The 27,211-nt window shown below is 37.9% G+C and overlaps 1 protein-coding gene across 1 annotated transcript; it reads right to left on the reverse strand.

Annotated features, from left to right (window-relative positions):
• LOC142353666 (uncharacterized) lies at positions 1-26,948 on the reverse strand. The gene is made up of 4 exons (XM_075405969.1): positions 26,214-26,948; positions 12,703-13,055; positions 880-1,098; positions 1-373 (listed from the first exon to the last, which is right to left on the reverse strand). The coding sequence occupies exons 1-4, from the start codon at positions 26,842-26,844 to the stop codon at positions 110-112; spliced, it is 1,467 nt and encodes a 488-aa protein (XP_075262084.1). The 5' UTR covers positions 26,845-26,948; the 3' UTR covers positions 1-109.
• Between the last annotated feature and the right edge of the window lie 263 nt (positions 26,949-27,211).

A 27,211-nucleotide genomic window follows, 5' to 3' on the forward strand; every position in this document is an offset into this window, starting at 1 on the left:
TTGCGTTGGGAAATTGATGAAAATTATGGCATGCATTAGTGGAAGCATAGAAAAAGTGCACTAAACAGTAATCATACTTCATAGTTTTCAACTCCTGCAGTGATTATAACTAGTTCATGTTTTCATGCCTGACGTCATCTTTCAAACCCTCCATTGCTTTGTCCATATGTCTCGTCATGTCTTGTAAGTCTTCAATATGAGAATGGAGGCGGCCGTTATTGTCTGTGTACTGCTCCATGATTCTCCACAGCCGGGACGTCGTCATTTCTACGACTAAGTCACCCACTCTGTATGCGTACTCTTTGTCGTCTCGGATGTCTTGGATGTTGTTGCATAATCGCTCTCTCATTACGTCATACTCGTCTAGTCGCTCCTAAAACGAATTTTGTGAAGAATTTGGATTGAATTATAATACATTCTGAAGAAATGTTTTCAAGTTATTGCCGACTATCTCTTCCCAAGAAACTAGAGGTTTATTTAGGATCATCGCTCGACAGTTTGTCCCCAAAAAACAGAAATGATCGCATTTTTGTCCAGTATTTTTAGCGGAAAACAATTTGTGCTCCCTTCAGCGTTGTTTTTTCCACAAAAAGTTTGATTTACGCCCTTAAGCATGAAAGAAGGCGTAAATTTCTGAAATTTTAAACAAGATTTCATCCTTTTTTCTCTAATTACACAGAAAATATGGTTAAGCGCTGCTTTGATCTTTTTCTGCTTGCCAAGATGTTACGATTGGAGGGATTTTATGGATAAACTGTAAACGCAACTCAGCTTAAAATCAAGATCTTGTGCTTGGTGTGCAATCAAACGTTACCAAACAGTAACAGGTTCAAGGCATGTTCCTATTGACGGAATTGTGAGAGTTCTTCTTATTATTACCTTTAAGCCCCGCACCAGTTTGAACATGGGTTCCACCATGTGACCAAAGTCTGAACTGATTGTTGTGTATGAATCGATTTGTCTGCCCATTCTGCGAATCACTTTATCCTGTCTTTCTACTTCCTTCAGCAGTGCATCATTATGCGCTTTGTACGATTCTTTTTCCTCCGAAAGCACCGCACTTCTCTTTGAAGTATCCGACAATTTGGTTTCCAGTTCCTACGCAACAGATGAAAAATGGTGTCATGACAATTTACCTAATGCCATTCTATTTGAACTTTTTCCCTGTAAGCGTGAAGAAAAAATCTACCCAGTCATAGATACTCTGTGATAGCTATTATCAGCCCAGTAATATCAATTGTTATTTGTTTTCTTACGAAACGTTACCAGGATCGATTGCCACATTTAAAGGCAAAGAAATTTAGATTTCACACTAGGATTAGAAATTTACACTCGGATTAGTAAGACCATTCGGTTTTGCAAACTTAATACGCGAGACGGAGCTTTTCAGATCGCGGTTTTATCTTTGAGGTATTATTATCATAAAAGGTAATAAAAATGTTGCTCGTGTGTGTGAGACGTAAGGAAAATGCGAGCGATAAACCGTTTAAGAGCTAATTAAAAACGAATTCCGATATATCCAAATGAGACAATTCGATTATGTTAACAGTTTCAGTATTATCTTGCAAAAAATACTATGAACATATTTTGGGTAAGATCTTAACAGTTCTTAATTAAGCAACAGAGTTCATCTTCTTAATAGTTCATCGTTAGGTAAATGTTTATCGTGCAAGATTTGATGAAACAATTATCAGTTCTTAAAAGATAAAAATTCAGTTACCGTATTACTATTGTATAAGATCCTATGAGATAACAATCAAGACTTCTAGAAACTTGTGAGAACTTATCAAACAAACTCGAAGCATTAAAAAAGTTATTGTCAAAGAATTTATCAGACAACTGTATGAGCACAAAATTTAATTTTTGCTCAAAATCTAATCAGAGGCTCTCCTTCTTCTCATTTTGTCCATCAAAGACTTGTCCACATTTTGTTGAGTTATCGACAAAAGTGGTTTTTGCAACTAGCATAGCAATGAAAACCGTGTCCGGACAAAACTGTCCCAGACGAAATAGTCCCAGACAAAACAGTCCCAAATTGCAGAATATTCCCAGTGTTGTGGCTGAGCTTATAAAACCAATAACCAAAATGAATAAGCGCCTCAAGGTCATTTCAAGCATTAAAGCTACAATAGCATGAAGAACGAAATTTAATGCTGCATTTTACCGAAGCCATACAGATTTGTTCACTTTGTTCAACATTTATATTTATCAACTATTATTAGAGCACAATCGTCATGCATGAAACTGCAACTCAAACTTGAACTACGCTTTTATTGCCACGTATTCAAGTGTTCACAATCACTCGAATTTATCTCAAACGGAGCAAGAGATACCCAACTTGGTAAGCCAGATTCGTTGAATTTTGCAAATTTCATACCAATTCAGAGAGTGTGGGACACCGTATACTGTATACCGAACCTCAACCTCAGTGTGTTCAGAGAAGTTACGACATAGTAATCTGCAACCAATCAGAGATGCAATTTTGACTTGAACGGCAGTATGAATAGAGCTTGAAAAACTACCAAAAATCAGTTGAAATTCTTTAATTTGGTTATATTAAATTGACATACAGTGCGTATTGAAGCACGCTTTCTTGAGCGGTAAATTAATTGTTGCTGTGTCTTGTTTATGCAGATCAAATTAGTGATTGTACAGTTTTACTTTGACTTGTGAAAAGAGAATTAACTTTGATATTCTGAAACCTTCTTTGTGAGGAACGAAGTTCCTAAGTAAGAGAAATTTTGTGCAAAGCATAAAGTCAGTTTCTCTTACTGGTTTTAACGAAGCCTATCATAGTTTGATATTGGTAGTTATTGAAGCCAATTGAAAATCAAAAAATTGGTGATTGAATTATCGGAATGTTCAATATTGAGTTGTTTTCTGAGGTCTCCCCGGTGGAGGAGACTAGCTAGAACATTGAAGCTTGGTCTATAGTTAGACCAAGGAATAGTGACCAACTCTTTTTGAGCTGATTTTGCTATTTCAAATTATAAATTGAGTTATTAACCAAAACTGAAGAAAAACTTGATTGTCCCAATTTGAATTATTTTGTTATTCTGAGAGAAACAAGTTTGTTATATAGCAAAGCTGAGCAATTAGTTATAAAGAGGAATTGAGTATCAAGTATTGCAACGGTAATCTACAGTATAGCGGATAATACAGTTCACAAATGTTAACTGCAATAACACAATGTCCGGACAGAATTGAAATCGCTGAAACGAACTGGGCTGTGTAAAGTTTTCCTTGACTTTGATAGGAGAGCAGCCGTTACATTTGGTCCGCCGACCCGGACAGTGGAAGGCAAATTGCTGTCCAATCTGATTAAGAGAGTGCCGAAGGCACCACCTCAAGAGAATCAAACAAATCAAGAGCGCAACGCCATTGAGGCAGAGTGAAACGTGCGAGTGCAATTCACAAAACACGTTGAAGAGTTGACCTCGCTTAAAATGAACAAGCAAAGCAAAAGCAAACAGCAACAAGGCAATCCAAGCACAATCCGCAGAGATGAGGATCTTCAATCAATAGTTCAAAGGTACGACAGGAATCTACAAGATTTACTGGAAGAAGTTAACACTAAAACAGGGATTGGCTACAAAATAATTGAAGATTCAGATCGACCCCACAAACTAAAGATCCTCTATCAACAGACTGTTCAGTTTCTAGAGACACTGTTCACTTTCTAGAATACCCAAGCCACTGCAGCGTCAAAAAAGCTTGTGCCCTATCAAACTAATTTCGTTGAAGGACATCTGAAAGAAGCAAGAAAGTGCAAAGCAAATTTGGACTATAATTGGCTTGCATATATAAGCAAAGGCACGCAACCAGCAATGAATGCAGAGCAAAGCAACACAACTCAAGCAGTGAACAACAACGAGAGCAAAAACAACTACCCAACAGACAACTCAGTCTCTCAGAAAGTGAACAGGAACAGGCCAGTGAGGCGAACAGAAGAGTGCAATTCAATAAAGAAATTGAATTGCGATCCCTGCTCAAAGGAAATCAGCAAAACAAAAGCAAACAGCATTCAGGCAACCTAACCATAACCAGCAGTAACCAGCAGAGAGGAGTTTTAATCAGCAGCTCACAGATACGACAAAAAGCTTCAAGAGTTAATGGAAGAAGTGAACACTAAAACAGGGATTGGCTACAAAATAATTGAAGTTTCAGATCGACCCGAAAAACTAAAGGTCCCCTACCAACAGACTGTTCAATTTCTAGAATACCCAAGCAACTGCAGCGTCAAAAAAGCTTGTGCCCTACCAACCGAATTTCGTTGAGGAACATCTGAAAGAAGCAAGGAAGTGAAAAGCAAGTTTGGACTATCATTGGCTTGCATAAAACAGCAAAGGCACGCAACCAGCAATGAATGCAGAGCAGCAAAGCAACACAACTCAAGCATTGAAAGACAGCCAGAGCAACAAGAACTACCAAACGAACAAACCAGTTGCTCAAACAGTGCAAAATGGAGCAAGAGCAAGTGGCTAAGAGACGGAGAATGTTTCGAAACATCTTCAGCAAAGCAAAGGCGCGAGAAAAGGATGAAGAAATTAGATGTTGAATTTGAAACCAATATGCGACTAGAACAGGCGTGGTTCAAGCGGAGGAGGCTAGAGCTGGAAATGCAAATGAAGGAACCTGAAACCAAGCACCAACTACTGGAGGAAAAGCGTGAGCTAGAGCGCAAAGTGAAGAGAACAGAATTAGAGAATGGTGATGCCCGTTTACAATCAACTAGTGCTCAAGACAAGTCACCCTTCAACTGGACCCTAAAGAAGAGAGATGTCTCAGAGTAGGCCAGTAGGATCGACAACCTGCTAACACCAGAACGATGAACAGCTCGCTTCGAAAAAACCCCCGAAGTGAACAGGCAGAGTCACTCCTCACGATATCGCAGTTGATGAGAACGTTCCTCAAGTGCTGAATACCGGGACATTTCCCCCAGAGCGGGTCTACTACGATACAACAGTGGGTACGCAGGTTGCAGTAACCTACCAAAGCTGAAGCTGAACAACTTCGACGGAAACCCTCTCGAATGGCCGGAGTGGTCTAGTATGTTCATTGTTACAGTGGATCAACAACCAATCCCAGACTCAGAGAAGATGAGCCATCTGAGGGCTCTACTGACAGGCAAAGCAAGGTCAGTAGTCTCTGGAATGGGCTCTTCTGGGCAGGTCTATGGTGCTGAATGGAGCATTCTGGATAGGAAGTTTGGAAGGCCTCGTGTGATCATTGATGCACAACTGGAGAGTCTTCGCAAAGCAAGTCAGGTGAAACCTCACGACTCAACAGTTCTGAACAGTTTCTCAATTTTTGTTTCAAACTTTGTGAATGTGCTAAAGATTACTAGCAGATTGGTGATCTGCAATCAAGCTCGACACTGTATATGGCAGTAGATAACCTACCCCAAGTTCTCAAAGAGAAGTGGTGGTTCCACGATGATGATAAAGATGAAGATTGGCCTGATCTGATTATATTTGAAATGTTGCTATCTAAGATAGCATTCGTGCACGAAGGGTTTTCAGCTCTCAAGGGAGAGCGAAGAGAAGAAGACCAAAGAAGCACAAATAGAGACAATCTGTTCTCAAAAAAATCGAACTTCAGTGCAAGTTCGAACGTGAAAGAAACGAAGCAAACGCAAATTGATCACTGTCCGATAGCTGATGGCACTCATAAAATATGGAATTGTCCACTACTCAGGAACATGAGTGTGAATGATCGGTACGCATCAGTGAGAAAGCAACGCTTATATTACGGAGGTCTAGGCAAAGGACATGCAATCGAATATTGTAATGTCAATGCGTGAAGTATCAATGGATGCATCCAGAAGAACAATCGATTGCTACACCCAAAAAACCAACGGGACGAGGGCAATCAGGGAGTCAACGTAAGCGCAGCAACAATCAATCAGAGTAACGAATTTACTAGCTTTCTTAAGATAGTTCCTGTCTCAATACAGAGCGGTAGCAACAGGCTGAACACATATGCTTTCCTCGAGAGTGGATCAACGGTTTAATTCACCGATCAAAGTGTGCAAGAGAAATTATGAGCCCAAGGCACCGATGTGACGCTCAACAGAGCTGGTATACACGGAACAAAGGATCTGCAGACAGGAAAGGTTCCTCTAAAAACAAAGGGTCTACATTCAAAGGTGCAATCAATCGCAGCGTTTGCACGCCCGTCAATCTCCTCGGGGAACGCAAACTACAACTACAACAAATTGAAGCAAAGCTTCAATCACTTGAGTGTTCTACCCAACAAAACCTTCAACTTGATGGAAGTTGGCATCATCCTTGTTCAAGATACCTATGAGCTACAACGCCCATTGGACTACAAGATAGGAACAAGAAGTGAACCTTTCGCCGTTTTAACAGAGCTAGGATGGGACAGAGTAGTCAGTAGACCCATGACGGGAAAGAGAAGACAAAATGTTTGTCATTTTGCCTTCACTGAAGATGTGAAAGTGGCTGTGAATACCCAAATCTGGTGGGACATAAAAACTTATGCTTCCAAAATCATCGTCGTCAGTCTGTCAAAGATGGAACTGCTGGCACAAAGGATGCTAGAGAGTACGACAAAGTTCACAGGCGATCGGTACGTAGTGGTAATGCTGTGGAGTGAACCAAACCAACCGAACAACTACAGCTCAGCCTTGGGTCAGCTTTACTCACTGGAGTGAAGATTTCAAAGGGACCCAAACCTGAAGAGTTTGTATCAACATTCAATAGATACAGATGTAAAAAAAGATTAGTAAAGATTTTGGACGAATCCGAAGTGAAGGGCACCCTCGGGAAAGAATAGTATTTGCTACACCATCCAGGGCTATTGGTCCTTCTTGGAATCTGAATTTTGTTCCAATCAATCCGAACAAGCCTGGCAAAGCAAGACGTGTTTGCAATGCCGCATCAAAGTACAAAGAAGTATGCCTAAAAGATAAGCTACTGGCAGGGCTTGATCTGCTGCATGGGTTGATTGGAACAATATTCAGATTCCAAGAAGGAACAATAGCCCTAACAGCTGACATCGAATCGATGTTTCTACAAGTGCAAATTACCGAACAGGATAGAAGTTGCTTCAGGTTCTTATGGCGTTAAAGAACTAACAAACCTGTTTAGATATACGAATATCAGCGTCACGTATTTGGAGCTAAGAGTTCTCCAGTTTGTTCAAACTATGCTCTCAAGCGAGTGGGACGTGACAACGAAGAAATGTATCCAATTGCAGCAAAGGCAATACAAAACAACTTCTACATGGACGATTTCATCAAATCAGTAGAAAACCCTGAAGAGGCAATTGATGTCTTCAATCAACTACAACCTCTTCTCTCACAACATGAATTTGAACTGAAGAAGTGAATAAGCAACAACGATGCAGTTACTGAAGCAATCCCAGATGACTTGAAGTTAATCAGCAACACGTAACAAGTCGAAGTGGAACCCAATACGTAGGGATCCTCAGTGCTAGGACTGCAATGGACCGTTATTGATGACAGTTTTCAGGTATGCAGAGGTAAAAACTAGGAAGTTGAGGCACCTATAACCCAGATGAAGATTTTGTCATTGGTATCTTCAGTATTCGACCCGATCGGATTGTTTGCTCCGTTCAGTGTTCACATGAGACGACTTCTGAAAGGCATCTGGACATATGGACAAAAAATTGGAGCTTGGTGACCAAGCAGAAATCCTGAGACGGATAGAACTACTTCCAATAGTGGCTGAAACAGGCATCGATAGAAGGTACTTCAACAGAGAGAGGGATAAAACCGAACTTCACGTGTTTGCTGACGAGTCTGAAGATACGATGTGCGCAGTTGCCTACCTACGTTCACAATCAAAAAATACTAAGCTGACTTAGCAATTGCCATTGAAAAATGCAGAGTAGCACCGATGAGGCATCTTTCAATACCACGATTAGAATGGCAAGCGGCAGTCATGGCAGTGAGGTTGAAAGAACAGATAGTCAAAGAACATGAAATGAGGTTAAATAGTTGCAGTTTTTGGTCAGACTCAACTACAGTATTGCAGTGGATCCACAGTTCTCATCGTAAACAACAAGTGTTTGTGTCCAATCAAGTGGTTGAGATACTAGATACAACTAATGCTTCACAGTTGAAACAATTGAGCAGTATCAACAACCCAGCGGACATTGGCACCAGAGCGATCAACATTGAAGAACTCAAGAAAAATGAGTGGTTCACTGAGCAGGCCTGGTTGAAAAGACCAGAAAGTGAATGGCCAGAACAAGTGAACTCAATCTTTCATCAGATGGAGAGAATATACCCTCATGAGTCTTCATGATACAGGCTGAAGAAAAGAAAGCTGTTATTCAGTGGGAACGATTCATTAACTTCAACAGACTAGTAAATACAGTGGCATACGTGCAGCAAGCATTGAACAAATACAAACTGGCAACACTCGTAATCAGCATTGAAGAAAGAGAAAAATCAAAAGCAACTATCTTCCAACTACTACAGCAAGAACGGTTTGGTGAAGAGATGAAATCTCTCAAAGCTGAAAAGGAATTTCCTAAAGGAAGCAAAATCATACAATTCTACCCATTCCTAGATGAAAAGCGACTTATTTGAGCCAAAGGCAGAATAGGCAAAAGTCAATTGGACTTCAATGCAAAGCATCCAATTTTGCTACACTGGAAGCAACATGCGGGTGTATTATTCTTGCGAATTGAGCACAAGGACAATCAACACGAAGGCACTGAGCATGTGGGAAACAATGTTCAGCAAAAGATGTGGATCCTAGACAAACGAAACACCTTAAGATCAATCAAGAACAGGTTTGTTACCTTCAGAAAAAGCAGAGCACAAACGATAGCACCAGTAATGGCAGATCTACCCGAAAAGCGGTCAGATGCTTCAACAGCCTTTACAAATGTTAGAGTTGACTACTTTGGCCCTTTCATTGTGAAGATTCGGAGAGGAAACGAAAAGCAATGGTGTTTTCTTTTTACCTGTTTAACTATGAGAGCGATGCATAAAGAAGTTGTACCCAAGTTGGACACAGATAGTTGTCTCAATGCAATAATGAGATTTATTGCTCGAAGAGGCAAACCAAGTACAATCATCAGTGACAGCGGGACAAACTTTGTTGGAGCTGAACGCGAGTTTGCAGAGTACGTTGCGGCATGGAACAAAGAAGGGATCGAAGGACAGCTAATTCAACGAGGAATCAGATGGAAGTTCAACCCATCCGCAGCATCTCATTTCGGCGGAGTATGGGAGTGGTTGGTGAGAAGTTGCAACAAAGTAGTGTATGCAGTGTCGGGGAACAGATCAGTCACCGAGGACGTTCTTTGAACAACGATTTGTATTGTTGAGCAGACACTGAACGCAAGACCGTTGACTCCAGTCAGTACAGATGTTAATGACTTAGAAGCAGTGACCCCCAATCACTTCTGGCTTGGCAATAGGAAAGTTTGTTTACCCTACCTACTGTGCGCCGAAAAATTTGTTAATCATCGAACAACCTTCCGACAAACTCAAGCCTATGCAAATCTCATATGGGACAGATTTCGTAAAGATTATCTGCCAACTCTGAACAATCGGCAAAAATGCCAATCTACGGCAAACGAAACCCTTAAAGAAGGCGATCTCCTTTGGTTGACAGAAGACAGCGATTACAATCTAGGTGAAGTTACGGAGACCATCGATGGGTCTGATGGTGTGATTCGAACGAACGACGAAGTGTACAAGAGACCAGTAGTGAAGCTGGCCCCAATACTATCTGGAAAAGATGTTTTCGCGATCGAATACAGGGCCGGCGATGTTGTGGCTGAGCTTACTAAACCAATAACCAAACTGAGCAAGCGCTTCAAGACCATTTCAAACATAAAAACTAAATTAGCATGAAGAAAGAAATTTAATGCTGCATTTTACCGAAGAAATACGGATTTGTTCAATTTGTTCAACGTTTATATTTAACAACTATTATTAGTACACAATCGTCAAACACGAAGTTAAACTGAAACTCAAATTCTAACTAAGCTATTATTGCCAAGTCTTGAAAAGTTCACAATCACACGAATTTAACTCAAATGGAGCAAGAGATACCCAACTTGGTAAGCCAGGTTCGATGAAGTTTGAGATTTTCATACCAATTCAGAGAGTTCGGTGCACCGTATACGGTATCCCGAATCCCAAACTCAGTGTAAACAGAAAATTTTACAACATAGTAATCTACAACCAATCAGAGATGCAATTTTGACATGAACGGCAGTATAAATAGATCTTGAAAAACTATCAGTTAATCTTGAAAAACTATCAAAAAATCAGTCGTTAATTTGTTTATATTAAACTGACATACAGAGCGTATTGAAGCACGCTTTCTTGAGCGATAAATTACTTGTTACTGTGTCTTGTTTCTGTAGATCATATTAGTGATTGTACAGTTTTAACTTTATATTGACTTGTGAAAAAAGAATTACCTTTGATATTCTCAAAACCTTCTTTCCGAGGAACGAAGTTCCTAAATAAGAGAAACTATGTGCAAAGCATAAAGTCAGTTTCTCTTACTGGCTTTAACTAAGCCTAGCAGAGTTTGATGTTGGTTGTTATTGAAGCCAATTGAGAATCAAAAAACTGGTCATTGAATTATCGGAATATTCAAAATTGAGTTATATTCTGGATCCCCCGGTGAAGGAGACTTGCTACAACATTGAAACTTGGTCTATAGTTAGCCAAGGTCATATTGACCAAACTGTTCTGAGCTGATTTTGCAAATTCGATTTATAAGTTTAGTTATTAACAAAAACTCAAAAAGTTAACTGCAAAAACACAATATCCGGACAGATTTGAAACCGCTGAAACGAGCTGGGCGGTGTAAAGTTTTCCTTGACTTTGATTGGAGAGCAGCCGATACACCCAGACAAAAAAGTCTAAGATAAAACAGTCCCAAGAAAGCAGACAAAATAGACCCAGACAAAATAGTCCAAAATAAGTATCGGAACAATTGTAAATCTAATCTACAAACAATTATCAAAATAAAAACATTTGTAGCGCCAGTGCAATTTTGATTAACCTATGAGATGGTTTTTAAAATCTTTCAAAATATATCATTGAAGATTCTTGTGAAGATCATTATGACATCGAAAAAAGCTTTATTCAATTTATATGTAGTACTAAGGCGCTGCAAATGGCAGTTTGTGTAAGCAGATATTTTTAGGCTAAAAAAACAATTTTTCTGACATAGTTTTTTTTCACATCTTAAAAGACGACTAAACTTTTGATAAGGCAGAATTTCATCGGATATCCTTTGACAAGATTATTTTTTTAGTATCTATCATTCCATTATTTATTGCATATATAGGGTTGATTATGTTTTGGATTCTTTCATTTTTGTATCCGTTCTCCCAGAATTTCGCTGTAAATATATTTTTGTAAAAAACCCTCAAGTAAAGGAATTATATGCACAAACATTAACTAGCAATGTAATAACATTATAAAACGAATGGAAGGTTGATTATTTTGTGCAGCTCAATTTTTACTCTAACGTATGTCTATTACTTTTAATCGATTCTGATTGAGTATTTATTTATTAATCTATATTAAGAATGGTCACTATAATGAAGCGGTTTTCATGTTAGACCTCAGTAGGCTGTCAGTGTTAAAAAATGTGAATCGTTCCAGATTGATGCCCTTGTCCAAAATAACTTATCAAAATACGCATACAGACCACTTTTGCGTATAAAAACACCCAGACAGAACAGAAAAGACTATGGATCCAGACTTTAGCTCGTTCAAAAATTAGGTGCGTTCATGTACGCGTTCAAAACTCCCCATTAAAAGACTAACCAAGACCAAAATATGATACCATCTAGACATTTACTCATCTACGTTATGAAAGACGTGGGAAGACCAAAGTTTTTTATGATACAGACTCGAGCTCGTTCAATTGTGTTAAAAAACCATGCCTGAGAAAGAGTGTATGATGCAGACTCTACGAGTTTTATCGATGTCATGGCTCAATAAGAAATGCCGACCGCGTTAAACAGGGAGTCAAAACTTTTAAAACTAATAGTTTGAACAGTTAATTTGATTTATGCTCACAAACAAATGTGCTGAAACCTCGAAACTGAGAAAGACCAAAGAGCACTTGGTTAAAGCACTAATTGAGCACTTGGTCTTATGTTCTGGACTTATTATCAGCTGCCTTTGGCACTCTTGATTGTGAACTATTTATTTCAATTTTTCCATTAGTTTTGAAATTATATTCAAAGATTGTTAAACGTTAATTTAGTGATAGGTCTCTGAATGTTTTAATTAATAGTTATTATTCAATGCCAAGAATTATAAAAGCAGTCGTCTCTTAAGGATCTGTTCTAGAATATTGTAAGTCCGACCAGAATAATTTTACGGCTGCGGGTTGATAGAAAGATATAACAATATATACTTGTCAGCCCGCATATATTAATATATACTTCTGTCAACCTTCAGCCGTAAAATTATTCGAGTCAGACTTACAATAATCTTGTGAAATAAGCAATCTTGTCAGAACTTGTCTAAGCTGCCTGTCGTGAAACGTCTTGTGTGCCCATGTTTATAAAGTTTACCAAGATATTCTTAAAATAATTAACTTTTCAAGGTTTTAGAAAGGTATGTCAAGTTTCGCAAGAATTATCAAGATCTTGCATTACATTGCCAGGTTATCAAATTCCCTTTCACTGGCTATCTCGCCTATATCGTGTCAGCCGTACCTGTATTCCTGCATCGAGAGCTTCGAGTTCGCGTTTGGTGGCTTCCTCTGTTTCTCTCGCCCTCCGGCTCTGCTGATCTGCGACCTCATTGGCTATTTTCAAATCGCATTCCAATTGGTCAATTTTTTCTCTCATTTCAGCGTTTTCCTTTGCCAACTTCATTCTGTCAACTTTTAAGTCCTCGCTTGTGTCTTTTAAGTCTTCATTGCGTCGTCTGAGTTCAGAGAATAGAGTTCGTTCGGCGTCAGTTTTTCTCGCTTCGTTGGCAAGACTTTGCATGTTTAGGTGGAAATTGGCGTCTTGGATTTTATCAATACCATGTTTCAAATCACTATAGATATCCACGGGCCTCGCTGGAAAAAAAATATTTTAAGTCAGATTGGAATCGCTGCAGCTTTCACTGACCCTTATATAATGTTAAAGAAAGACAGAAAGATTGCAGAATAAGATTAAAGATAATTTTGCAGAAAATTACAGACCATTTGCACACATTTAATGTTTTATATTGTAACAAGGAGGCTCGGTAATGTGCGTGCGCACATAATGTTCCGACCCCGCTCATCCACATTCTTGACTTAATTCGCTACCAAATGATGAATAGATAGAAAACTTTCAAAAACATACAAATCGTTCGATAAACAACCAATGAAATTCGATAATGCCACGCTAGAGGGCCAATAAAAGTTGTTGTTAATAGAACTACTAGAAAGGACAATAATAAAATTAAACAACAAACAATATTTAAGACCAAAACTCGATGTCTATAATAAAAAGAATCGTAACAAAATCAAACTCGCATCAGATAAAAACCAAAACAAAAAGATTTGACATATACTTCATCAGAAAAGATGTGGAACCTGTCTGCAATGCCCTTTAAATTTCAACACTTCACGAAGCCAATTTGGGATAATGCGATGAGATTAAGTCACGAGCCCACAAAAAAAACAAATACATAAAGAAGCCATGACACACACCAAGTAATGACACTGTTCAAGGCACTATAACTATAAAATATCACCTGCAAAAACTTTGAATTGTCATTTCCCATTCTTCTTAAAAATAATGCGTCTTCATTTTATGAGGACTACTTAGAAATTACATCAAAAACAAACCCAAAATTGAACAGTATAGAAATCTCGACAACTTTTTATTAAACTAACTGGTCGCAGCAATCAGTCACCTCGTATAACCAAGTGCAAAAGAACTGTATCAGCAAAACTAATTGCGCCTTCTAATAACCCAGATTGAGTTACCTCGTGACGAAAATGATAGCAAAAAAGAGGCAGAGGAAAAAACATATTTTGTTAAAATTTAATTTGAAAGTCATCAAACAGAAAACTATGAACTGAAATCGTTAACTAGGTTGAGCTTTACATCATGAGGAAGCAATTAAGATCTATTGTAATCGGGTATATGGCTTACAACAACGAAAAAACAGAGAAACATGGGCAAAAAACCAACAAAATTTTGCGAGATAACTGTGTCTCAGCTCAAAAAGCATAAACTATTCAACAAAAACAGTTAACATATCCAGATACGCCTTTTTTCAACGTTGTTCCTTTTTCCCTCTTATGCCACCAATAAATTGGACGTGTCAAAATTGTTATAATTTGACAAGGAAACAGAATGAACTCATAAATAAAAAAAAAATTTTAGGATCAAAAACAAAAGAAAAATTAAAACGCGTAGTATCAAAATAATGAAACTATTAGTTGAATATAATACCATTGGGGATATTTAAGTACAGGCCACAGAAATTCAGTTTCCGTCTGTTTTTACTGATATTGCGCCCAAAGTTGAGAGAACTAAGAAAAAACAATGGCAAAGTTCAAGATTCAAAGATATTTTTCCAAATCAAATATATTCAAAGTCATATCAGACATTAGATAACACTTGAGAGAAAATTTCTAGGTTCCTTTAAACCTTCTGCAAGCTGACTGGGTCTGTAATTTGGGGAAACTATGTCATTGGGCTACAAAAAGCATAAAAAATGAAACTAAAACGCTTGAAGTCCAAAAAATTCTTACGAAAACAGTTGGTCAGAGCCTTACAAACCATGAGCTTAACTCTGAAATCATAAAATAATCTCCTTGAGTCTCGATTATTGTAATTAGCATCTGTCAATAGTTAAGCCTCGATTTGAGATTTTTGCCCGTAATTTTCATAAAAAAAACATTTACATAGCGGAAGTATTTTGAAAAAACGGTCGCGCCCCATTAAAATCTAAAAAATTTATATCATACGGATCCATGTTGAGATCGAGATCAGCCTAGATAATGCTGCACGTCTTAAAAACACTAAATTGTTGAAATATGTGTGAAATGGATCAATTCAATTCACAGTTTTTCAATTTCTCAAAGATAAATAATGCACTTTATATAGTTATCGAGTTTAAATTTGCAAAAAGTTGACAAAATTATAATTCCAGAAGACTTTTAAAGCCAGGGGGAGTACAACTAGGTCTCTTTTGAGCTTAGGAAGGATATGGTTTAAGTTTTAGGGTGTATTTTTCTAGCAAATTTAAGGCAAGTTGGCTAAAAAAGCCATTTATTTCGTCTAAAAAGTCTGAATTTTGAAAAATTTAGCATAAATTCTACCCAAAAAACTCGCCTCGAACAATTCAGCAACCCTCCTTTATCTTTGAAGACAAAATCAATAACATTACAGATAACAATTTTCACATGTTTCAGCAAAATTGACGAAAAATTGGTCAAAATTGACGAAAATTTGGTCAAAATGTGAATAAGAATCACTGAATTACGTCTGATATTCACAAAATTTAAACCACGATAAGTCCCTATAAAAAGCGAAATCTAAGAAAATCTTTTTATTTCCATATTCTGCTCTGGACGGGCTTTCTAATGATGCCACTCACAACTCTCTACGATTAGTATTTCGATCGGCCAAAATTTTCTGAACAAAAAACCCATTTGAGTATATAGTTCCTCCCCCTCAAGAGGGGTAGGAACGAAAATTTACTAAACGTGATTTGTAATGTATGAACTGAAAATCAGAATTTATAAGACTTTGCAAGACTTTGGAACAAGGAAAGCATCAGGCTAAGTGATCAATCAATTAATTGCACATATTATCCAGCAAATTAGATCAAATTTAAAGTTGGTTGCAACAGCAATAATACGTAAAGAACAAATTTATCTATCTTACATGCTAAACACCTGCGATCAACGCTCGATAAATAAATTTACTTTATAATTTGTCCGTTGTTGCCATATGGGCATCAAGATAATAAAAAGATATTTCAAGAGAAATTTTTTCATAGGAATTAAAGAAATCTTATCAGGCGACTCGCAAGAATAATTTTTATTTCAATTCCATAACAAAAGTCTGTTAGTATAGCCAACAAACCAAAGGTTTCTTAAGTTTTAAGCTCCACGTACCAAACTTTTCATATATTTGAATCCGAACTAGCAAAAGTGTTTTGTTGCAATTTTGTCGGTTTTTTAATCTTGTAAAAAGGTACTTAGTAATTCAATCGATTCAACTGATTGAGATGCGTATCAAAGAAGCGTATACATGCAGCGTTTAAATTAAGTATGCAACTTATTTTTTAACTGTTTGGGCAGAAACGTGGTAAAATCTAACAAAACATTAAGCAAGTTCTCTCAGTCGACAGAAAAATGTTTTTCGTATAATATAACCCATTTTATGGTTTAGGGTTCTTTGGCCTATACGTTCTAGTAATAAACATAAAGATACTGGAATTGACGGTAAAAGCTTGGTAAATCAATGATGTAACCTTAAGCGTAATTGTTGGAGCTGAGCTTAAGGAATAACAAAATTGCGTAGGACGAAAACTATTACTGTGTTCTTTTTTATCCGGATTACCCATCCCCTTAGCAAGAAAACTGTGTATAGCGAATCAGAAACAGCCGCGTATGCCACGTAAGCACAAAAAATTGTGAACAAATTGAATGAAAATAAGAACACACAATATCTTGTCAATCTAGCAACTCGAGCTAGCACATAAACTCAGCAATAAAATTGTTGAAATAATATAGTCTTGAGCAGTAAATGTGTTACTGCGTCTTGCCAAAACCAAACATTTGATTCTGTGTCTTGATACCAAAATTTGTCTTGAGCAATATTCTATCTAATATTGTGTCTTTTATCGAAAACGACTCGAACAGTGAATTCAATTTTCTGTGTTGCGAAAATTGCAACACACATCATGGATTAAGTTAGAAACAAACTTTTCATAACACTTCTCAGGCAGAAATTTTTGCCTTAGATTTGTTTCATCAAAACGATTGAGCTGGTGAACATATAGAGATCCCGTATCTGTGGACCCAGTTCAATTGAGAAAAAATCCAAAACTAAGTTAGTTAAATTAGTTAATGCAACGGTAAGTACAGAAGAGTGGATATACAGTTACAAAAGCGAACTGCATAAACGAAGTATCCGAACAGATTTTGTAATCACTTAGAACAAACTGGGCGGTGTAAAACTTTCTTTCTGAAACACAAGAAGAGCAGCCGTTACATTTGGTCCGCCGACCCGGAGAGTGAAATACAAACTGCTGTCCAACTCAACAAGCGAAGTGCCAAAGGCATCAACGAATAAAACAAAACTCAACAGGCAATTCAACGACCCAAAGCCAATTAGGCAAAGTGCATTAGGAGTTGAATGGCAAGGCTTAACTAAAACAAATAAACAAAAGTACTTAAAAGATTCAAGCTGCAGTCCCAAAGTACAAACGAAGTGACTCCGTCACAGAGTCAAGACATTTTGCATAGACAGATCAGCAACTGTAAAAAACGACTCGAAGAAAAAACTCAGGAGGGCCACGAGATAATCAGAAACAACGATAGATCAAGCAAACTCAAGACCATTTATCAACAGATACTGAAGCTTGACGACTCTTATTGCATTCTTCTTTGGAAGCGAGCAAATATTCTTCGTGATCCGGAATTGTTTTAACGCTACGAAGCCAAACGACTAAATTTCTTACAAACATTAAACGCAGATTGGTTACCATATATTCACGGAGAAACAAACATGACGGATCAACAGAATCAAACCGCAAAACTGACAAGCAATGCAGAACCAACAGCCACTAAGTCCTCATATTCTGTTGTAAGAGTTTCTCAACGAACTGCTGAACATGGAATCCCAAAGAGGGGCAATGATTCAAAGGCCCCCTCTGACAAACGAGCAAAAAAATCAGAAAAACTTGCGGCTTTAGAGAAAGACTTTGCATCAAAAATGAGGTTGAAGAAAATTGAATTCGAATTGAAAAGGAAAGAGCTTGAAATGGAGATTCAACTTTTGGAAGAAGAAGATGCACTGAAACTGGAATTCGAAACAGAAGCTCTTGACGCAAAAGCATCAGATTCTGATGATAGTGAAGCCCCTAGTATTCGAAGTAGATCACCATTTAACTGGAAAACGCCGAAGAATAAAGATGTTTCCGGTTGGCTAAATATATCTCGCATAAATTCTCCAACTTGCACGATTATAGTTTGGAGCGTGCGACGGAAACCCCCTAGAAAGGCCGGAGTGGTCGAATATGTTCAAAGCAACGATTCACCATCGCGATATACGCGACTCTGAGAAAATGAATCACTTAAAAACTTTGCTGTCAGGTAAAACAAACTGAGCTGTATCAGGTATGGGCTATTCGGGAAAGTCCTACGCTCAAGCGTGGGAACTCTTGGGACGGAAGTTTGGGCGACCTTACCTAATTGTCGACGCTCAGTTTAACATATTTCGCAAACAACAACCAATTCGAATGCAGGACTCAACGGCTATAATTAATTACTCAATAACAGTCAGCAACCTAGTTAATGTACTGAAGCAATTCAATTATGAGGGCAACCTGCTTTCAAGTTCAACTCTGCAGGTGGCAATTGAAAAACTGCCCCAAACTTGAAAGCAAAGTGGTTCTTCTTCGTTGACGAGTGTCAAGAAGATAGACCCGATCTCAATCTCCTTGAAAAATGGTTAGCTCGAATGGCTTTTGTCCATGAAGAAATGCTATCAACCAAGAGCGAACGAAAAGAAGGTGATCGACCAAACGCTAACAAGGAAAAACGATTCTCAAAATCGTCAAATATTAGTGCGAGTTCGAATGCGAACGAAACGAAGCAAATGCAAAACAACAACTGTCCACTAGCGGATGGCACTCATAAAATATGGAACTGTCCAATATTTAAGAGAATTAATGTCGCCAATCGCTATGCGGCAGCGAGAAAAGAACGCTTATGTTATGGATGTCTGGTGAAGGGGCATGCAATCAAAGATTGTAAAGCCCACCCGTGCGGTATAAATGGATGTACCGAAAAAGCACAACAGACTGCTATACTCAGAAAACCAAATGGACGGTGGTAGTCACGCAGTTAACCTAAGCGCAGCAACAATCAGCCAGAATAAACAAGTTACTAGTTTTCTTCAAATAGTTGCAGTATCGGTTCTGAGCGGTGGTAATACGCTGACTAAATACGCTTTCCTTGATAGTGGGTCAACAGTATCATTCATCAATCAAAGTGTCAAGTATCAACTACAAGCCAAAGGCACGGACGTTACCTTGAACATAGCTGGCATACATGGGACGCAAGATTTGAGGACAGACAAGGTTCCTATCACAAAAAAGGGACTACATCCAAAGGTGCATTCGATTGAAGCGTTTGCACATCCATCAATCTCGTTGTGACACATGACATATGATTACAAGGAACTGCGGAACAACTTCAGACACCTGAACGTTCTCATTAACAGAACATTCAACCTGATGGAAGTAGGCACCATACTTGGACAAGATTCCTACGAAATTCAACGTCCATTGGACTATAAAATTGGAACACGAAGTGACCCTTTCGCCGTCTTAACAGAATTAGGATGGGTAGTCAGTGGTCCCATGACAGGCAAGAAAAGTCAAAACGTTTGTCATTCCGCCTCCACATAAGATGTGAAAGTGGCAGAAAATATCCAATCCTGGTGGGACATAGAAATATGCTTCCAAAATAAATGTTGTAAGTCAATCAAAGAAAGAGCAACAAGCTCAGAAGTTTCTAGAGAGTATAACAAATTTTACAGGCGAGCGGTCCGAAGTGGGCATGCTCTGGAATGAACCAGAATCCAATCTTCTTAACAATTACAGCTCTGCCCTTGGTCAGCTCCACTGGAACGAAGTTTCGAACGAGAACCAAAGTTAAAAGAATTGTATCAACAGTCAATTGATACAGATGCTGAAAGGGGATTTGTGAAGATCATGGTAAATCGGAAGTCAAAGCCAATTTCGAAAAGGAATGGTATTTGTCACACCATCCAGTACTAAACCCCAAAAAACGGGGTAAATTTCGCCGTGTTTTCGACGCTGCAGCAAAACACAAAAGATTAGAAAGCTATTAGCCGGACCCGATCTGTTGCACGGATTGATTGGAAAAATATTCAGATTTCGAGAGGGTACTATTGAATCAATGTTTCTGCAAGTGCAAGTTCCTGAACGGGATAAAAGCTGCTTGAGATTCCTCTGGCGACCAACAGTGAACGAATTTGTGCAAATTTAAGAGTATCAACGTCATTTCTTGGAGAAAAGAGTTCACCAACATGTGCCAACTACGCTCTGAAGCGAGTAGCCATCAATAACGAGGACGAGTTCCCAATTGAAGCAAAAACAATCCAAAACAACTTTTATATGGACGATTTCATCAAGTCAGTCGAAACACCTGAAGAAGCAATCAAGGTTTTCAAACAACTGCAACCTCTTCTCTCAAAACATGGATTTGAACTGAAGAAGTGGATCACCAAGAGCAACGTGGTAACCAACGCAATCCCAGAGGACATGAGATCAATCAGCAACACAAAGCGGGTTGAAGTAGAACCCGGCAAGGAAGGTTTATCCGTGCTTGAGCTTCAGTGGACGATTATCGTTGATAGTCTACAGGTTTATAGACGTACATGCAAAGAAGTTGAGAGCCCAATCACCCAAAGGAAGATTTTATCTCTAGTTTCTTCAGTGTTTGATCCTCTTGGACTGTTTGCACCATTCAGTGTTCATATGAGACGACTCCTGAAGAGCATCTGGACAAAAAATGGACAACATTGGAAGAACTCAGTGAAACTTAACGAAGCAGAAGAGTTTCTGAAGTGGAAAGCGCAGCTTCTTGAAGTAGCAGAAACCAGCATTGATAGAAGATACTTCAGCACAGCCAAGGACAAATGGGAACTTCATGTGTTTGCAGACGCATCTGAAGACACAATGTGCGCAGTGGCATACCTACGTTCAAAGCCCAAAGAATACTCAGCAGACTTAGCATTTGTAATCGGAAAACGCAGAGTTGCACCGATGCGACACCTTTCCATACCACGCTTGGAACTACAAGCAGCATTGATGGCGGTGAGACCTAAAGAACAGATAGTGAAGGAACATGAATCGAAGATTCACAGTTGTAACTTTTGGACAGACTCCACTAGTGTTCTGCAATGGATTCATAGCTCCCACCGTAAGCAACAGGTGTTTGTTGCAAACAGAGTGGCTGAGATTTTGGATAAAACTAATGTTTCACAGTGGAATCATGTGAGTGGTATTAACAATCCAGCTGACATTGGGACACGAGCGATCAATATTGATGAATTTAAGCGAAGTGAATGGCTCACTGGGCCGGTCTGGTTGAAGCAACGAGAAGACGAATGGCCTGAACAGGTGAATTTAACATTTGCTTCAGACGAACAAAACAACCAAATGGTCTTCTCAGCAAAAAGAAGAAGCTGATGATTCAGTGGGAAGGATTCAGCAATTTCAATCGACTTGTAAATACAATGACATACGTACAGCGCGTATTTAGAAAACACACACCGGCAACAAAAACACTAAGTGTTGAAGAAAGAGAGGGTGCACAAGCAAGCATCTTCAGACTTCTGCAGCATGAACAGTTTGCTGAAGAAATGAAATCTCTCAAGGTTGAAAAGGAAATTCCAAACAACAGCAAAATCCTCCAGTTTTTACCATTCATAGACCAACAAGGACTTATTCGTTCCCAAGGCAGAATACCGGTCAAAATGATTAGCGATAAAGGGACAAACTTCGTTGGAGCTGAAAAAGCACTGGCAGAGTATATAGCAGCATGGTTAAAGAGGCAAATTGAAGAACATCTGATTCAACAAGGTATCAGATGGAAGTTCAACCCACCTGCAGCACCACACTTTGGAGGAGTGTGGGAAAAACTGGTTAGGAGTTGCAAGAAGGCAATGTACGCAGTGCTGGGCAATCGATCAGTCACGGAAGATGTTCTGTCAACCACGATGTGTCTTGTTGAACAGACGCTGAATGCTAGACCCCTGACACCGGTCAGTTCTGATGCTACCAATTTAGAAGCTATTACTCCAAACCATTTCCTACTTGGCAACAAGAACCTTTGTTTACCGTATATATCAAGTACAGAGCAATTTGTGGATCACAGAAAGCTCTTCCGACAAACGCAAGCTTACGCAGACCTCATCTGGGACAGATTCCGCAAAGAGTACTTGCCAACATTGAATAGTCGAAAGAAATGGCAGACCACAACGGACAGAAGTCTTGAGCAGGGTGATCTTGTGTGGTTAGTTGAAGACAGTGACAAACGTGGATATTACAATATGGGTCGAATAACCGAAGCCTTTGAAGATTCCGATGGAGTGATTCGATCATCGACAATCCGAACGAAAGATGGATACTACAAGAGGCCAGTAGTGAAGCTCGCTTCAGAACTACCAACTGGCGATGATGTTTTCACGAAGGAAAACAGGGCCGGCGATGTTGGAGCTGAGCTTAAGGAATAACAAAAATGCGTAGGACGAAAACTATTACTGTGTTCTATTTTTATCCGGATTAACCATCCCCTTAGCAAGAAAACTGTGTATAGCGAATCAGAAACAGCCGCGTATGCCACGTAAGCACAAAAAATTGTTAACAAACTGAACAAAAATAAGAACACACAATATCTTGTCAATCTAGCAACTCGAGCTAGCACATAAACAGTATTCACAGTAACACATAGCACAGCAAATGTGTTACTGCGTCTTGCCAAAACCAAACATTTGAGCAGTATAATTGTTAAATTGATACTGTGTCTTGATACCAAAATTTAACTTGAGCAATATTCTATCTAATATTGTGTCTTTTATCGAAAACGACTCGAACAGTGAATTCAATTTTCTGTGTCCTGATTTCCAATCTTCAACTCGTGAGTACTCTGCGAAAATCGCAACACACACATCAAGGATTAAGTTAGAAACAAATTTTTCATAACACTTCTCAGGCATGTTTTTTTGCCTTAGATTTGTTTCATCAAAACGATTGAACTGGTAAACATATAGATATCCCGTATTGTCTGATCTGTGGACCCAGTTCAATTGAGAAAAATCCAAAACTAAGTTAGTTAAATTAGTTAATGCAACGGTAAGTACAGCAGAGCGGATATACAGTTACAAAAGCGAATTGCATAAACGAAGTATCCAAACAGATTTCTTAACCACTCAGAACGAACTAGGCGGTGTAAATTTTTCTTTGTGAAACAGCCGTTACAGTAATAGTTATCATGGCACGTCAGTCTTCATGCTTACGGAGACAAATCGAAAGTGTTTCTCACGAAATGAAAGACAAGAAGGTTGCCTCGAGCAGCAAACTGTTTGAGGACACCATTTACAAAATATATTAAAAAATTTTTATATATTTTAATGACCTAATATTAGTTGAGTTTTGTTAACAGAATGGAGGTCAAATTGAGAATATTTTTGAGGTTAGTTTGATGGCGTAGCTCATTGACAATTTTTTTCCGTAAATCCGTTGAGCTTATTTAAATTTTTGCCAAATTTTTTTTAAAATCATATTTCCATTGTTTGCCCACTTAACCATTTGAAAGTAGAGTTGCATTCATCGGAAAACTACACGAAATATTTTCGACAACGAAATGAACAGTTAATGTTACAATGAGTTATTAAAAGTTATAAGGAAGTATTTATCAATCTTGTCCCATGAGGCTCAAAAGAAAAGATCGCGTCATTTTAGCCTCGTCAAATGTGAGTCTAGTGGAAAAAGTAGGAATTACATCAAACTTTACCCCAAAATGTTTAATTTACTAATTTTTTCCAAACATTCTTTTGGTATCCCGGGTCCAGGAGCGACCGGGAGTAATCAGAAATTTTTGTAAGAATTGAGCCAAATGTACTAAATCTATGTGATGAATAGACTGAATTTGTTGAAAGTTTAGTTTTAGGTGCTGATTACGGAGAAATTAATGCTGAACTTTTGTTGCTGAATTTGAAAGTATTTGTTTCTTCTCAATAGCAATGCATATGTTCTAAAGTACGACAAATTAACATTTTCTTGAAGTAAAGCAAATATGCTGCCCATGCCGAGGTTCTTAAAAAACTGTAACCAGAGCGGGTAAGTGACTCACTTGTTGTATTCAAAAAGATTCAAGAAAAGTTTGATGTTGGATATTTTATTTTTTTCAGTGCGTTGAAAAGCACAGATTCCTGCTTTTACTATTACCAGTTGAAAACTATCTAGCAATTTTATTTTAAAGAAGGAGTTTTTAGTCGGCATAAATTGAAACGAGTAATCTATGATGTTTAGTTTAACCAAAAAACTAAACTTAATGTATCACAATGAAAAAAATATCAATCAATCAGTTACGTAAAAACAAGTAGTAATTCGAAGAGAAATGAAGTCTTTAGTAAAAAATATTCTTTGTACCTCATCAATTATGTTTTAGCATATCATTTGATGTTTATGCATATTATGTTTCTGAAATATGGAAAATTTTAGTGAACATTGTAATAAAATGTTTTATGCATTTTGTTTTTATGGGTAAGCGTTTTGATGAATTGAGAAAGAAGATTTTCATAAAAAGTAGTGAGATTACAGTTTTGGAGAATTCAAAGGTTTTGTTGAGATTTGGATTTTGAAGTCTTGTTAATGGGCAAACTTTTGCGTTCGTCTAAGACCTTACACTGATCGGACTTAAAAACTTTGTTCAACTTTTCAAGGTTTTGGTAATCTGTTCCTCATAAACACTTAATGTTAGAAGTATCACAAAGAGTTTTTAAAAGTTATGAGGACAAATAGTGGCTTTTGAAGTTAAAAATAAGAGTCAAATTTGCATCATTATTGCCACATTAAATCTGATTCTTATGAAAAAGTCTGGAAGGAAATGCATCAACCGTTTTCTCAATTTTCCAATTTAATTTTTCCCAAGTTATAATAATTGTTTATAAATAATTTATATATAATAAGTAGTTATAGCTATTGATTATGAAGTTATGGCGTATGACTATTTATGGCTTTTACATTCTGTTCTTCAAACCCCCCTTTTAGTTTTGGCTTCTACTTGTAATAAAGTATCAAAAACTTTGATTTGAAGCTGTCTTTAATCAGAAAAATATCAGCACGTTAAATTAGCACCCATCAGTTTCCATTGATTGACATTAGACTAATTGAAGAATGTATTCTTAGCGCTCATATAGCACTATAAATGTGCTCATTGGGAAGTTAAATTAAAAAACAAAATATATAGCTTTTTCTTTAAATATTTTGTTTCAGTTCTCCTTCATATTTCAATCTGGTGGAAATGTGTTGCTGATGCAGTTTTTTTCATTGATGATCCATATTATTAAAGAAATCTTATTTGGATTATTTATTTTTTAAACGAAAAACAAAAAATTCTTTTTTCCAGTATCACATGGATTTTGTAGCATCTATAGAGCTTGCTTAAGCACTCTTTTTCAGTTTATCAAAATGGTTAGTTGGATCTTGATAGCGAAAACGATGAGACCACTAAAGTCTATTGTTTTTTACGAGTTTTCTATTATTGGGTTACGCTGCCGAGAGCACTTGCAATATAAATCGCTCCAAGGAAAGTTGTATTTGGTCACGTGACAAGAAAAAATTTTCGTAACTACAAAAATCATGTGGCTGTAAACTCATGTGGCAGCGCAAAACTTTATTCAACAGAACATGAAAATCTGACCCCACACCACAATCGTTCTTTTAATTTATAGTGCTTATAATCAAGTTTATGAGGGCCTCTGCTCTTAAAGTGATATGTATCGTGACAATATTTAACGGTTAAAAACTGGCTTCATGCAAAAAAATTGACAGATTGCTGCATTTCCTTATATTGTGAGATATACTACTAACGGTGTTGTTGTTTTTCAGTCACATGTTTCAAACGATTCAAATTATCAGACAATTTTTTTCTAGAAGAACTGCGTGACGAAGTGTTTTAATTGAGTGGAACTGTTTGAGTTCGAAAAAAAACTACTTGACTAATTAACATTAATCAAAAATTTGTGGGACAAAAAAATTATCCGAAATGGAACAAACTTCCAATTAGAACAATATTACTAAAAACTACTTCAAACATATGTTAAAACAATAATTTACTACTACCGCTGGAAAAAATATCGGATGTTTTGAAATTTATTTTACCATGTGCATAATCTCTTTTGTCTGTTTAAATTCAACCCAAGGATTATAAACTTAAATTTACCTAATCAAAAAATGTACAAACCCATTTCAGGTGGTCCAAAAACACCACCACCTCCCATGGGCGGGGGAGGAACTGGCGGGGCTGCTGGAGGACCTCGACTACCAAGAGCTAGATCAATTGGCATTTGACCTCCGTCGGGTATCCCCCCAAGGGGTCCGGAAGCTTGCAACATTCGTCTAACATGGTGTGCTCCTACTTCTGTGGCTATTTTCTTCAAACTTGAGCTACTGATTTGCGCATGACGATCTTCCATCATTTGCAAAAGCATCAGAAAATCATCCCTGGCTGCTGAGTTTGTTTCCAAATCCTCCATAATCGACCTCCACTTTGTACCGGAATCCAAGATGCCCAAAATCATTGGTTGGTCACCCCAAAATTCTAAAAGTTTCTGCCTGATGTTATTGGAGACATTCCGGACCATAGAACCCCAGGCTCTGGCTTTCCGGGCACCTTTAGACTCGAAACCTGCGGCACTGGATGTGCTTGTTCCGGAAGGCGAGGGTTTTCTTGGTCTCCGGGCCGATGAATGGCGGTTGTTTTTTGCTGACGTTATGGTATTGTCTCGATTGTAGGAATCTAAAGAAATTGAGCTCTCCATCAGTCGGTCATAGCGATCCAAAACATCGCCAAGAACTCGGTCTTTTCTGGACATTGTTCTTTTGTGAATAAAATAAAACGTGTATTTTCAAACTACAATAAGAACAAAAGCATTAACAAGCTATCGAACTGTATAAGCGCACGTTTAGCGCACAATTTAAAGAGTGAAAAAGATTTACAGTTTTCGAGAATGGAGAGTTGGTTTATAACCATTGTTGACAGATGGCCGTGGCTAAGAGCCCTTTCTGTATACGAGAGCACTGTTTTATTTTGCTCAATTAAAACAACAGAAACGCAATTGATTAAACGAAAAGAAGGTATGGTTTTTTGAGTATAAAGTGTATTTGGCATGAATGGTACGCATGAGTTTCGCATTGTTAAAAATCTGTAACGAAGAAAAAGATCGCGTTGCTTCTGCATTT

The sequence above is a fragment of the Convolutriloba macropyga genome, chromosome 14, assembly GCF_964194025.1.
Source record: "Convolutriloba macropyga chromosome 14, txConMacr16.3, whole genome shotgun sequence".
Classification (NCBI taxonomy): Eukaryota; Metazoa; Xenacoelomorpha; order Acoela; family Convolutidae; genus Convolutriloba; species Convolutriloba macropyga.

Bases quoted from the DNA above. Each gene is read 5' to 3' on its own strand.
- LOC142353666 (XM_075405969.1), bottom strand. From the start codon at position 26,844: ATGTCCAGAAAAGACCGAGTTCTTGGCGATGTTTTGGATCGCTATGAC. The intron at 1,099-12,702 runs GTACGGCTGACA...TCTGTTGCGTAG, and splicing joins CTCTCGATGCAGGAATACAG to GAACTGGAAACCAAATTGTC. The intron at 374-879 runs GTAATAATAAGA...AATTCGTTTTAG, and splicing joins AACTGGTGCGGGGCTTAAAG to GAGCGACTAGACGAGTATGA.